Source organism: Oryzias melastigma, linkage group LG5, assembly GCF_002922805.2.
Source record: "Oryzias melastigma strain HK-1 linkage group LG5, ASM292280v2, whole genome shotgun sequence".
Lineage (NCBI taxonomy): Eukaryota > Metazoa > Chordata > Actinopteri > Beloniformes > Adrianichthyidae > Oryzias > Oryzias melastigma.
The window spans coordinates 9,559,258-9,572,064 of NC_050516.1; the positions used below are offsets into that span (position 1 = coordinate 9,559,258).

Here is a 12,807-nt window from a genome sequence, read left to right on the forward strand (position 1 = left end):
GTTTAAACTGTGTTGTGTGTATGGAGCAAGGACAGCCACCTAATTTCCAGAAGGATTAATAAAGTATATCTATCTATCTATCTATCTAACCACTTCCTGTGCCCCGATGCCCCTGGACCCATAAAGCTGTGGACTTTATCACCGATCTACCTCCCTCACAAGGTAACACAACCATTCTAACTGTCATCGATCGATTCTCAAAATCCTGCCGTCTGCTACCACTCCCCAAGTTACCCACAGCCATGGAGACCGCAGAGCAGCTACTCCAACATGTCTTCCGGCACTATGGACTCCCGGAAGACATCGTCTCAGACCGGGGACCCCAATTCACATCTAGGGTCTGGCAGGCATTCTGTAAGGGGCTCAACATCAATGTCAGCCTCACCTCCGGTTATCATCCACAATCCAACGGACAGGTGGAACGTCTCAACCAAGAGATCACCCGGTTCTTGCGTTCATATTGTAGTCAACATCAGCACGAGTGGAGCAAGTATCTGGTGTGGGCTGAATACGCGCAGAACTCTCTCAAGAAAGCATCCACTGGCCTCACACCATTCCAGTGTGTCTTGGGCATCCAGCCTCCCTTCTTTCCCTGGTCTGGAGAACCATCTGAACTGCCAGCAGTGGATGAATGGTTCAGAGGGTGCGAGGAAACGTGGAGAGCTGCCCATATCCAGTTACAGCATGCTGTACGTCGGACCCAGGTCCAAGCCAATCGGCATCGTCGGGTGGGCCCTGCCTTGGGCCCTGGCCAGTGGGTCTGGCTCTCCACCCGGGACCTTCGCCTAAGACTTCCATGTCGAAAACTCAACCCCAGGTTTGTAGGCCCTTTCAAGATCGTTCGTCAAATTACTCCTGTCTCGTTCCGCCTGCAGCTTCCACCAGAGTACCGGATTTCCCCTACGTTCCACATGTCACTTCTCAAACCCGCCCGCCAAAGGACCCAGTGACACTACCCCGGACTCGGGCCCCGACGAGTCTCCCCTCATCATAGATGGCGAGGAGGCATATAGAGTCAACGCCATCCTGGACTCCAGACGTCATGGGGGACATCTGCAGTACCTCATCGACTGGGAGGGGTACGGTCCTGAGGAACATTCCTGGGTTGCAGCCGATGACATCCTGGACCCAGCTCTCACGGCCGACTTTCACCGGGACCATCCTGACAGGACGGCCCCTCGACCACGTGGACGTCCACGGCGTCGTCAGCATCCTCGCTTCCGGAGCCGCTCGCAGGAGGGGGGCTCTGTCAGGATTCCCCCATCAGGCACCACATCCGACCACCAGAGGGAGCCCTCGCCTGAGTACTGACCCTGCACTCCCTCTCCACTCTCAGCAGTCTCTCCCTCAGCCAGATCTCCTCAGCTGTTCCCAATCTACCTCATCAACATCAGTATATAGTCTGCCTGCTGTCACCACCTCATTGCGAAGTTTTGTACTGCCTGGCACACATCTCTGAGCGTTTCTCCTCCTGGTTTTTGATCTCTGCCTGTCTCCTCGGTTACCTGCCTGCCTCCTGCCTCGACCCACGCCTTGACTCTGACTACGCTTATGTCTTGCCCTTGTCCAATAAACCATTTGCTTATGGATCCAAATGTCCCTGCCTCTTCATCACAACATTATTAAGGAATGAATTGATGCTTTGCTCTGAGAGATTGATCTGTGAAGTTTACAAGTTCTTATAAAAATCTTTCAAAGTTTCATTAATTTTGATCGGGTCATGAGTGACATTTCCCGACTGATCAATAGTAGATGTTATTGTGGATTTTTCTTTGTTAGTTTTAAGCTGATTAGCTAGAAATTTGCCAGATTTATTAGTTTTCAAATCTTTCTAGTCTAAGTCTTTTTATTGTGTTTTGTTAATTATGTCGTTTAACTGAAGCCTTATTTTTTTTTAAATCTCCCAGAATCTGTTCTTGTGCAGAAGCAGCATAAGCTGTCTCCATTTTTATTTTTTTATTTTTTTCAATTCTATTAATTCTGCTTTCTCTTTGCGTTTTTTATAAGTTGGGTAAGAAATGATTTTCCCTCTCATGACTGCCTTTGCTGCTTCCCAGAGAACACATGGTGAGATGTCAGGAGTATTGTTAAATTCTAAGAAGGTTGCCCACTCTTTTTTAAAGAATTCAATAAACTCTTGATCTTTTAACAGAGAGTTATTAAACCTCCAGGTGGAACCCGAAGGTGTTGCTGCTTCCCTGACAATATTTACAGAAACTGGTGCATGATCACTGATAACAATTGGATGAATGCTGGAGCTTTTAACATCTTTAAGAAGAGATTTACTGATTAATAAATAATCTAAATGAGAGTGTGAGTGGTGAACTGGAGAGAAGAAGGTGAACCCTTTAGTGTTTGGATGACATGAGCGCCAAACGTCGCAGAGACCCAGATCATTCATGTACTGCTTCAGAATACTTGCAGACTGCCATGTACGCTGGTGTGCTGCTGTGCTGATTCTGTCAAGATCTGGATCAAGAACCAAGTTCAGGTCTCCTCCTGTCAAAAAAGTGGAGTCAGAGTGAGCCGAGAGTGAGGTGAAGAATGTAGGATAAAAGCATCTTAAAGTATCGTAAAGATTCGGTCCATAGATGCTATACAGAAATCTTCATTCTGAATTGATATAGTAATAATTACAAAATATGCCTTCTGGATCAATAACTGTGTCCTTATAAGTAAAGGTAATATTTTTATTGATTAAAATGGCTACTCCTCTTTGTTTGGAGTTGTAACTAGCAGCATAGACTGATGGAAACTGTGAGCAGCACATGAGATGTTGAGTTGATTTGGATAAGTGGGTCTCCTGCAGTAAAACTATATCTGCTTTTAAATAAAAAAAATAAAATTTATTATTATTTATTATTATTATTTATTTATTTATTTAATTTTAATCTTTTAAATTTGGCTTTTGAAAAATGCGCTGCCTCAGGCGGCTGCAAGTAGAAGCGGCTCCTGGCGTTTTGCCTTATTTTCGTACTTTTTAATGTATTTTCTCTTCTGTACGTCTTTTTTGTGCTACTTTTGGCTCACTGCATCCACGCCAAGATGAATTCCTCCTTTGTTTACATCATCGATCAGCTGCTGGCTGTAAAACCACCATCCTCCGAAATTGGAGTGAAGCCTCAACTGCCGGAGCTTCGGAAAAGACGCCGTGGATGCAGGGCGGGAGTTAAACGGCGCATGAAGAAGTGGCGTTTTTCCTGGCCAATAAGATGGACGAGCTGGAGGCGCTCACACGGACCCAGCGGGAGTACCGGGAGGCCAGTATCATCTGTTTCACCGAAACATGGCTCAACGGACTGAGACCGGACTCTAACGTTTCTATCGCCGGCTTCCTCACTGTGTGAGCGGACCGAGACACCACCGCGTGGGGTATGAAGATAGGAGTAGGGGTCATAATTTCTGCTGACCATCTTGGACAATCCCTCCCACCCTCTCTTTGAAACTGTGGACACACTGTGGACTCTTGCAGCCCCGTTGCTCTGGGGAGCGGTGCAGGGGGTCGTTCCTGCCATCTGCCATTAGGCTAAATAACTCCTCTATGTCTAAAAGGTTAAAAGAAAACACCTTGGTGCTATTCTTAGACTCTTTTTACATTTTTGTACATGTGTGTATATAGTCTTTTTCTGCTGCTATGTGTGTACATTTGTTTATATTTATTCTGCTGCTATGTGTGTACGTTTGTTTATTTATATTTATTCTGCTGCTATGACTACTTATATTTATAAGTTAGTTACATTTTATTGATCATTTGAATTTTGTATTGATCTTTTAGCAGTTTAATGGTGTTTTGTGCTTTTTATTATTATTAATTGCTGCTTCTACGACTGAATTTCCCTGCGGTGATAAATAAAGTTGATCTCATCTCATCTCTCATCTCAAATCATTCAGGTGGTTTAAATTTTCAGCCTCTTTGGCCCATAGTTCATAATGTTAAGATTGGACATAAGGCATCACATGGGAGGGTGTGAAGCTGCATAGTATCTGCATCTGTTTTTGACCGTGAGGGCGCGTGCCCACTGACCGGTGCGCACTGGAGCGCTGTGAGTTGGAGCGTGTGGGTGTTTCCTGGCTGTGTGAGCTGCATGTTGCAGCATGTCCGCGAGTGTGTTCAGGATCGCATGTGCAGGCCCACGTGCGCGCATGCCCATTCCTTGCATAAATTAAGGCTTACCTGGAATGTGTTGCTATCTACACTGAAAAAAAGGATTTGTAGATTCAACACAATTATATAGTGGAAACTCGTTGCACCCAATATTTTTGAGCCAATTTAGCATTACTTGTATGTGTTACCCCAACACAAATCCTTTCAGTTAGACCTACACAATTTGATTTGAGTTGAATGTTCATTTCTACTTTGTGTCATCCCAACTCAAAACATTTCAGTTAGATAAACATAATTTTTTTGAGTTTTGTTGTCCCAACTTAAATTGGTTTAGTAAGAAATACACATTTTTAAGTAGAATTTTCACAACTATGTTGTGTTGTTATAATACTAATCATTCAATTTAACTTTTATTGAGTGAAATCCAATTTTTTTGTGTTGTCTTAACACAATTTCTGATAAACTAAAGCCATTAAAAAGTTTTGCACTAAAATGACTAATTTTAAAAATGTCTGTTGTTTTGAAAAATCTTATACTTGCTTGAATTGTGTGACCAAACTGAATATTCAAAAATCCAAATGACACACCATTAAATAGCACATTTATTTAGAATATTTGAAATGTACAAATCACATGTAGCTTACCACAGTTGTAAAAATGTGTGCAAAATTCCAAAAAATCCAGTCAATCTAAACAACAAAGTCAGTGTGAATTACCCGACAGTATAAAGAACCAGCAAGTGTAAAAAAAACATTCAGTGTGAATAGCCAGACTAAAAAAACAGATGCTTCTTCTCGCCTATTGTTCATGCAAATTGCGCATAACACGTAAAACAAAGTCTATATCGTTCTGACGATGTAAAGAACCAGTCAGTGTAAAAAAAAGTGCGAAGAGCCAGACAGTGAAGCTAACCTGACGATGTAAAGAACCAGTCAGTGTGAAAAAAAACATTCAGTGTGAATAGCCAGTGAGGCTAACCTGACAATGTAAAGAACCAGTCAGTATTGAAAAAAAAAACATTCAGTGTGAATAGCCAGACAGTGAAGCTAACCTGACGATGTAAAGAACCAGTCAGTGTGAAAAAAAACATTCAGTGTGAATAGCAAGTGAGGCTAACCTGACAATGTAAAAAACATTCAGTGTGAATAGCCAGTGAGGCTAACCTGACAATGTAAAAAACATTCAGTGTGAATAGCCAGACAGTGAAGCTAACCTGACGATGTAAAGAACCAGTCAGTGTGAAAAAAAACATTCAGTGTGAATAGCATGTGAGGCTAACCTGACAATGTAAGAAACATTCAGTATGAATAGCCAGACAGTAAAGCTAACCTGACGATGTAAAGAACCAGTCAGTGTAAAAACAGTGCGAATAGCCAGACAGTGAGGCTAACCTGACAATGTAAAGAACCAGTCAGTGTAAAAAAAACAGTCAATTTGAACAGCAACCTTTCATTACAATATTTAGAAATCTTCTGACCACATATTTAACAACTGGTCTTGTATGACCTTTAGAACAGTCACATAAACATTTTTGTTTTGAGGCTTTGAGCCTTTCTTGAAAGTCCTGTTGGTTCCAGTCCCATTAAAATTTTTTGAAATATTTCAAATGTGTGTTGATAGGCTTTTGGGTAATGCAAATTAAGGGCATAGAAGAGTCCAAAAAGCATTGCAAGTGCCAAAGCAATGTTATCCAAGTCTTTGATAACAATTTGCCCTTCCAGGCAGATTCCAACATCTGAATAGTCCATCGTTTGATCCTCCCTGGCTACAAAAATCCCCACAGTTGTAGCCTCGATGGTGTCTTCAGTCATGTCCTAGTAAAATAAAATATGTAACAATTACTTTACACATAAATTCAATACCAAAAATGTGTGTTCTACGGCAATGCAATTGCATATTTACTTACATTTTGGTCTCTGACCAAGGCGTCAAAATCCTCGTTCAGACATAACATCAGTCCTCTTATCATGCTCTCTCTGGCAGCATCTGTGTCATCCTAGAAATGAACAAGAAACCAAGAATGAGTATTCATACAACCCTGTTCCTAACGATTACCCCGGGCTTACACCGCTAGCGTCTCTGATGCGTGTGCTGCAGTCTTTTCCTAACTTTGAAAGTGCGAGAGGAACTTCCACTACAGGCGTTCATGTCCTGCGTCTGCAGACTGACCTCTGCGTCGCTGCAAATCCGTTTCGTTGGGTTCAGAGTTTGACGGACACTGCAGATCAGCTGATCTGCAGCACTTTTTGTGAAGTTGGAGGGACTATTCACGACTTAAACTGGAAACCATGCGAGCGAATTTAAAGTGCATCCGGTATATTTTCAAAATAAAACAAACTTTCCACTGAACTCGCTGGTTTCAGCGTGTTGTAAACATTATGTAGTTTTCAGGTTACTCAAAGTGTGTTGCAGCACAGCGTTGTCAGTCATAACCATGGACAACGAGAAGCTGATCATAGAGATCCAGCACTACTCTGTCTGGGCTGAGCTTTCACAGGCTGTGGCTAGAGCAGCAGCCAGTGTAAGCCATCGGTTGTTGCTAGTCCACTCCCGCGACGCAACGAAGCCTTGACGCTAGCGGTGTAAGCAGGAGATGTGTAGCTGCAGATGAAGCCATGAGAAAATCTTGGTGATTTTATTATGGAGGAGCTGCAATATTCCGTATGACACGCAACTTATAATGAGCTGTGATGCTGTTCGAACTCTCCTGCCGCCCACTGTGCTGCACTTGGGACGGACACTTCATACCAGGAAGCAGATCTATTTCGAAAAAAGTGTTTCCATTACAGTTTTGCGAAAAATGTCAGTTTTGAAACTCCCCAAATTCCACCTCCTCTAAGCGCAAAAACTTTTTTTTGAAAAATGGGAGTTTTTTCAAAATTGTGGTGTTTCCATTAGGAAAATTTATTATCAAAATTCCAATTTGCGAAATTTCAGAGTTAATGGAAACACGACTATAGAAAGATTCTTTGAATCCAGAAATAGAAACGTGTACCGATGCTTTTATTGGGCTCTTAAAATTAAATAAACCTGATATCTATTGACCCATGTCCTCCATTATGAGGTCGAGAAAAATTTTTGACGGAAGCCCCTCCCACACGCAGCAGGAGGTTCAGGTGAACAGACTTTAAGATAACAGTGAACTTACTTTAGGGTGATTTACATGAATTTGACGGACAATTTATTTCAATTATAAGAGGGTGCACCAAGGGGATCAGACTTGGTGTGTTCCGCAGTACACGCATGTGCTGAACCGTGGCTTCTGATCTGTACAGAGTACCGATTATCCGTTACATCCCTAATTTGAACACAACTTACTATCTATGAATCTGTTACTTTTTAAAAGTTATCTCACCCCATAGATAAGTAGTTACAGAATTCTGCTGCTGAATTATGTTTTATATTCATAAAGCATTGCATATCAGTGTAACACCTGTATGAGAAGCCACTTTTCTCCGCATCAAAATCAGCTCGTTGAATGGACAATAATTTACACTTGGGGTGTTCATATCCAGGCCTTGGGGGGCTGGTTTCCTGATGGTTTTCCAGAAAATCTGCCTTATCTGTTGCTGATTACCTGATCAGGTGTGTTTAGACGAGGGGTCAGCAACGTTTATGACATGAAGTGCCAATTAGAAATTTTCTCCTTAAATTACTGGAGGTGAAAAGAATGTTGCTGTAAAGTTGCAGAAAATTTGAATAACTATAAAATGGCAAACTAACAAAAAAGGTTAAAACATTTAGTTTTACATGCAATAACAGCATCATCACAGAATGAACTAACAAGTTACTCAGGTTCTGTCTCATAATGTAACAAAATTTTTAAAAAGCCAAAAGCATACACTTGTTTATGTTTTTATTTTTTTATGCATAATTGAAAAGTTCTTAGAAATATTCAGGATATTTTGTTCTGATGTACCAATCCTATTGCTGTTTGTATGACAAACCACAAATGCAGAACTTTTGGTCTTCGAACAGACATAGTTGCAATACTATTTCAACCATTTTCTTTTTTGTAATATTATTATGAAAGCACAATTTTGAGCTAATATGTTTAAAAAGAGGTTTTTGACCTGCTGTTTGTCAATTAATTTTTTTAGATATATTGACTTTTTGGGGGGAGGGGTTAAAGTTTGCATCACAGTTAGAGTTGACGGAATAGCTCCGTTAGCAAGTGTAGGACCTGGGTTTGGTTCATTGAGCTAAAATCCAGAGTGTGTCCTTAGACAAGACTCTTCATTCTGCTGCATAACCTGATCTCTCTGTATCTTAAAAAATACAGGATAGTGTCATGAAGATCATCCAGCATAAAACTCTCTGTATAATCACCTGTGTGAATCAGTGAAAGCTGATTCACTGTAATGATACCTGACAGGATAAGCAGAAAGGTGAACAAAAAAACATGATGAGACCTGGATACCACCCTAGATTAATGTCTGGACAGAAAGAACTGATGAGAACCTAAAAAAGAAGAAAGATCTAAAAGGCCTGAAACTAGCTCTTCTTCAAGTAAGAAAATCGAAAAAACATACCACTTAACCCTTGTAAATAGCACTTAGGTACCTACAGATATGCTTGCAGCCAGTAGCTTCAGTTTATTCCTGTGACGACTTGAGGACTTCTGAAACAGTCTGAGCAGGTTCGGTGTTAAAAAATCCAGCTGCGAGAGAAACTGTGACTGAAGAGACGTATTGGTCAGCCGCTTGAACTCCGCGTTTATCTGTGCAGTCAAATTTGGGGGACTTTAAGTTAACTGAAACAGAAACTATGAAAACTTTCAAAAAAATTAAAAACAGCTTACCTCCTCTGGGGTAAAAAGAGCAGGCCACCTCTCTAGCAGCTCCTTGATCATGGGAGCATCCTGGACCACTTCCAGTCTCCTTAGAGGAAAGGTTTTCTCCATTTTTTCTTTGACAGCTTTGCGATTATCTCTAATCAGAATGTCAGAAAGCAATTCCATGCGCATTTTTTCTAAAGAGTCCTCATTATGCCCTGGTGGGTAAGTTGGGAGGTATGACACCTCCCCACGTTTTGGCTTTTTGACTCCCAAAGCTGGACTGCTCTTGTGTTTTCTCTCAAAGGCATTTATAGAAACCTCTGGACATCCTGCTTTACGAAGCTCTCTTCTGTAATTGGATAGTTTATATTTTAAACTAACCTTCCATCCTTCACAGCCACTTGTTGATCCCTTCTCTCGCAGGCATGGATACTTTTGAACAAGTGCTTCGGCTGCTTCACTGACATCTCTGTTTGAGGCATAAAGTTTGTACTTCACTATTTCTTGTACTAATGAACTGATGATGTCTCTTTTCAGCTTCGGGTCAACGTTTAGGAGTGTGCCATTTTTTAAATAATTGTTTTGACCTTCTTGAATCTTAAACTCTGCATCCAAAGAAAAATTAGGCACATTAAATACTTCAGGCCATGACGATCTTGAGAATGAAGAAGAAGATGAAGCGATAATTGGATGATCATCACAAATGGAAGAATTTCCAAAGTTGTTTGAGTAGCATCTGCCCGGTTGATACAATGTTCCATGGGCAATTGAGTCCACAGCCTCCTCAACCAATGTAACTTTCAGAGTGCTTTTGTCTTCAATTTCTTTCATGCTAGTTAAGTTAACAAATTCATTATCAAAGTCTCTATCCATAAATTGAAGTCGGAAAGGCACAGTTAGATTGCATTGAGTCTTTATCTCCAACTCCAGGATAGGAACAGTGGAAGGAAGTCCATTTGGAAATGTAACTCTCTGGCTGCTGTCTGGCCCAAGAATGACTCGTAGAACAGCAGATGTCATCTTTAGGCTGCACTTTCTGAAGAAGAAAACAAATAATCAATTAGTCTGTATGAGAAAAAAACTTTTGTCTAACAATGGCCTTAAACTTGTTCCTAAGCAGTAATGTAGCACTGATTCTGATTAAAAAAAAATAATAATAAAAAATACATTTTTTAATTTATTTTTTAATTTTTTATCCTTTTCTTTTCAACTTGTTATTTTTTATGATAATCCTTTTTATGAAAACAATCTGCACAAATTGTATTTTTTTTATTAGACTATTTAGATTTTTTCTTTCTCCATAAACTAATGAAGATAATTTTTAGTTATTATTTTTATATTTTTAATAATAATTATTTGATTAATACAATCTGCACTAATTGTCTTCTTTTTATGAGAATATCTTGATATTTACTGCATTAGCAAATGAAGATGATTTAATTATTTTTTTGTATTATCATAATTCATGCACAAAGTGTCTTTTTTTCTATGAGAATATTAGATTATGGTTTATGTAATATGCAGTAATGATTACTGAAAAGTTTACAATCACTATGGTATTAATTTTCTTTACTGATTAATATAAATGATTTGTCGTGGATGCTTTGAAACTTGATTACATCAATGATATTAATGATCCTTAATAGCCTGATTTTATTAATATTTGATATTAAGTCCGGAACCGGATATTGATAATTCATGTAGAGAAAATGGTATGGTCGAGTTGGGGTGGGATTATATAAATTTGCTTCCTTCCACTCCCTTTCAAGTGATCTAATTGTGATATTGTTATATATATATGTGTATACATATATGTTATGTATGTCTTGTGACCCGATTGCTTGAAATAAACCATTTCATTCGTTCATTCATTCACATGCATGTAGTTTCTGCTTACATTTACATGTCTAGAGACAATAACTTCATAAGCTGTGAAAATTATTCTTAATTTTTTCCCCTTGCCCCACCCCCCATTATTCAAATTAAATCTTAAGGAAAAAAGTTAAAATTAAACTTTCATTATTTTTTTATATTGAAACTAGCCGTGGCTAGTGATCCATATGGATTACGGATTATCTGTGATCCGTTACACCCCTTTTTCACATTGTTGAACTGTGTAAACATAAGAAGATCTCGTCTCAACAGAAAGCAGATAGAAGCTTAAAGGGCCTATATCAGGAATAGGGAACTCCAGGCCCCCAACATACCCTGCTCTGACATGTTCTAATTGGCTGGGCACACCTGGACCAGGTAATCAGTCATGAGTAGGGCTTGGATATCTGGAAATCATGCAAACACTGCAGGCCTTGAGTTGCCTATGCCTGTGCAAAATCAACTTCTTGAGCATTTTATTGTTTTATGTCAATTCCTCACAAAAAACATTCCGAAAGCAGTTTTTTGATCAGAGTTCGTATGCTCATGAAAAACCTGGATAAGTTTTGGAAATTGAAAAGGCAATTTGCCAGTGACAGAATGTTGGCTAAACTGCTGACCATCATGCACAATCCCTCCCACCCTCTCTTTCAGACTGTGGACACACTGAGAAGCAGCTTCAGCAGCAGACTCCTGCAGCCCCCGTGCTCTAAGGAGCGGTATAGGAAGTCATTCCTGCCATCTGCCATTAGGCTTTATAACTCCTCCATGTGTAAAAGGTGAAAGGAAAACACCTTGGTGCTTTTTTTTTTTTTTTACATGTGTATATTGTCTTCCTTCTGCTGCAATGTGTGTAAATTTGTTTATATTTATCTTTGCAGCCATGAGTACTTTTATTTATTTATCTTTTTTTATAGGGTTGTTTTTATTGATCATTTAAATTATTGGTAATTTAGTAGTTAATTGAAATTTTGCAGTTTAATGATGTGTTGTGCTTTTCTATATTATTATTGCTGCTGCTTCTACAACCGAATTTCCCTGCGGGGATAAATAAAGTTAATCTTGAATCTTGAATCTTGAACAGGATGTTGATAATTCATGTAGATAAAATGGTATGGTCGAGTCGGGGTGGGATTATACAAGTTCGTTTTTTCATTTCGTGCAATGACGATACATATCATAATTGTCAGAAACAGGCAGACGGCTGGATCCAAGTGCAGCAGGTTTATTTGGTACAGACAGGGCAATAGGCGTGATGCACAGCTAAAAGTCCACAAAGCTAAATCTGGGTCAGGCAGGCAGGGGTCAATCATCAGCATGACGGCATCAGAGGAAATCCAGAGTGGTCAGAATCCAGGAGAGGGTCAGGGCAGGAGGCAGACGAGGCAGGGTCAGAGGAAACAGAAGATCAGGTCAGGGTGACAACGCTCAGAGATGCAGGCAGAGTGGCACACACAAAACTTCACAGTGAGCAGAGCTCAGTGCTCAGACTAAATACTGCTTGGAGTGATTACAGATGAGAACCAGCTGAGGAGCTCCTGGGAGTGACTGCAGGAGCTGATGGGAAATGTAGTGTGTGGAACCAGGAAGTGCTAAAACTCTGGAGACAGTTCTCGCTGAAGGCCAGAGGGGGAGACAGGGGACTCATTCATGACAATAATATAAACCAAATGAGTATATTTGTGAAATTTTAACACTCTGTGTCTCAAAAAAGTAAAGGCATAATCAACAGCAGTTTTATTTTTATTTAAATATTTAATTTAACAAAACAAATAAAAAGAGACCACAAATAAAACAGACCACTAAACTGTTTGTTCAGTTCCATTTGAAAACAAAGCATTAATTCTACAAATAAATCCTAATTATTTTCAGGCCTTAAGGAACACACATGAAATTATAACAGCATTTTAAACAAGAAATACCTTAGGCATTTTCCTTTTTGGTGCGGTTAAAATCGGCGGGAGGGGCACTGAAAGGACATCGACTGCATGCTGGCAGTGATGTCCAAGCACCCCCCCACCAAGGGTCCTAAATGTCTAAGGTGCAAAGAAAA

At 40.0% G+C, this 12,807-nt stretch overlaps 2 protein-coding genes across 6 annotated transcripts in view; both read right to left on the reverse strand.

The window, feature by feature from the left end:
• Positions 1–12,807, reverse strand: part of dlgap4b (discs, large (Drosophila) homolog-associated protein 4b) — a 707,978-nt gene that overhangs the window by 325,362 nt on the left and 369,809 nt on the right. The window lies entirely within an intron of this gene.
• On the reverse strand, positions 5,830–9,977 carry LOC112145519 (the record flags this gene model as incomplete). Its single annotated transcript, XM_024270805.2, is given in 4 exon segments — positions 5,830–5,919; positions 6,012–6,101; positions 8,673–8,825; positions 8,907–9,977. Coding segments are annotated over 4 exon segments (1,329 nt in total), but the record flags the coding sequence as incomplete, so codon positions are not given.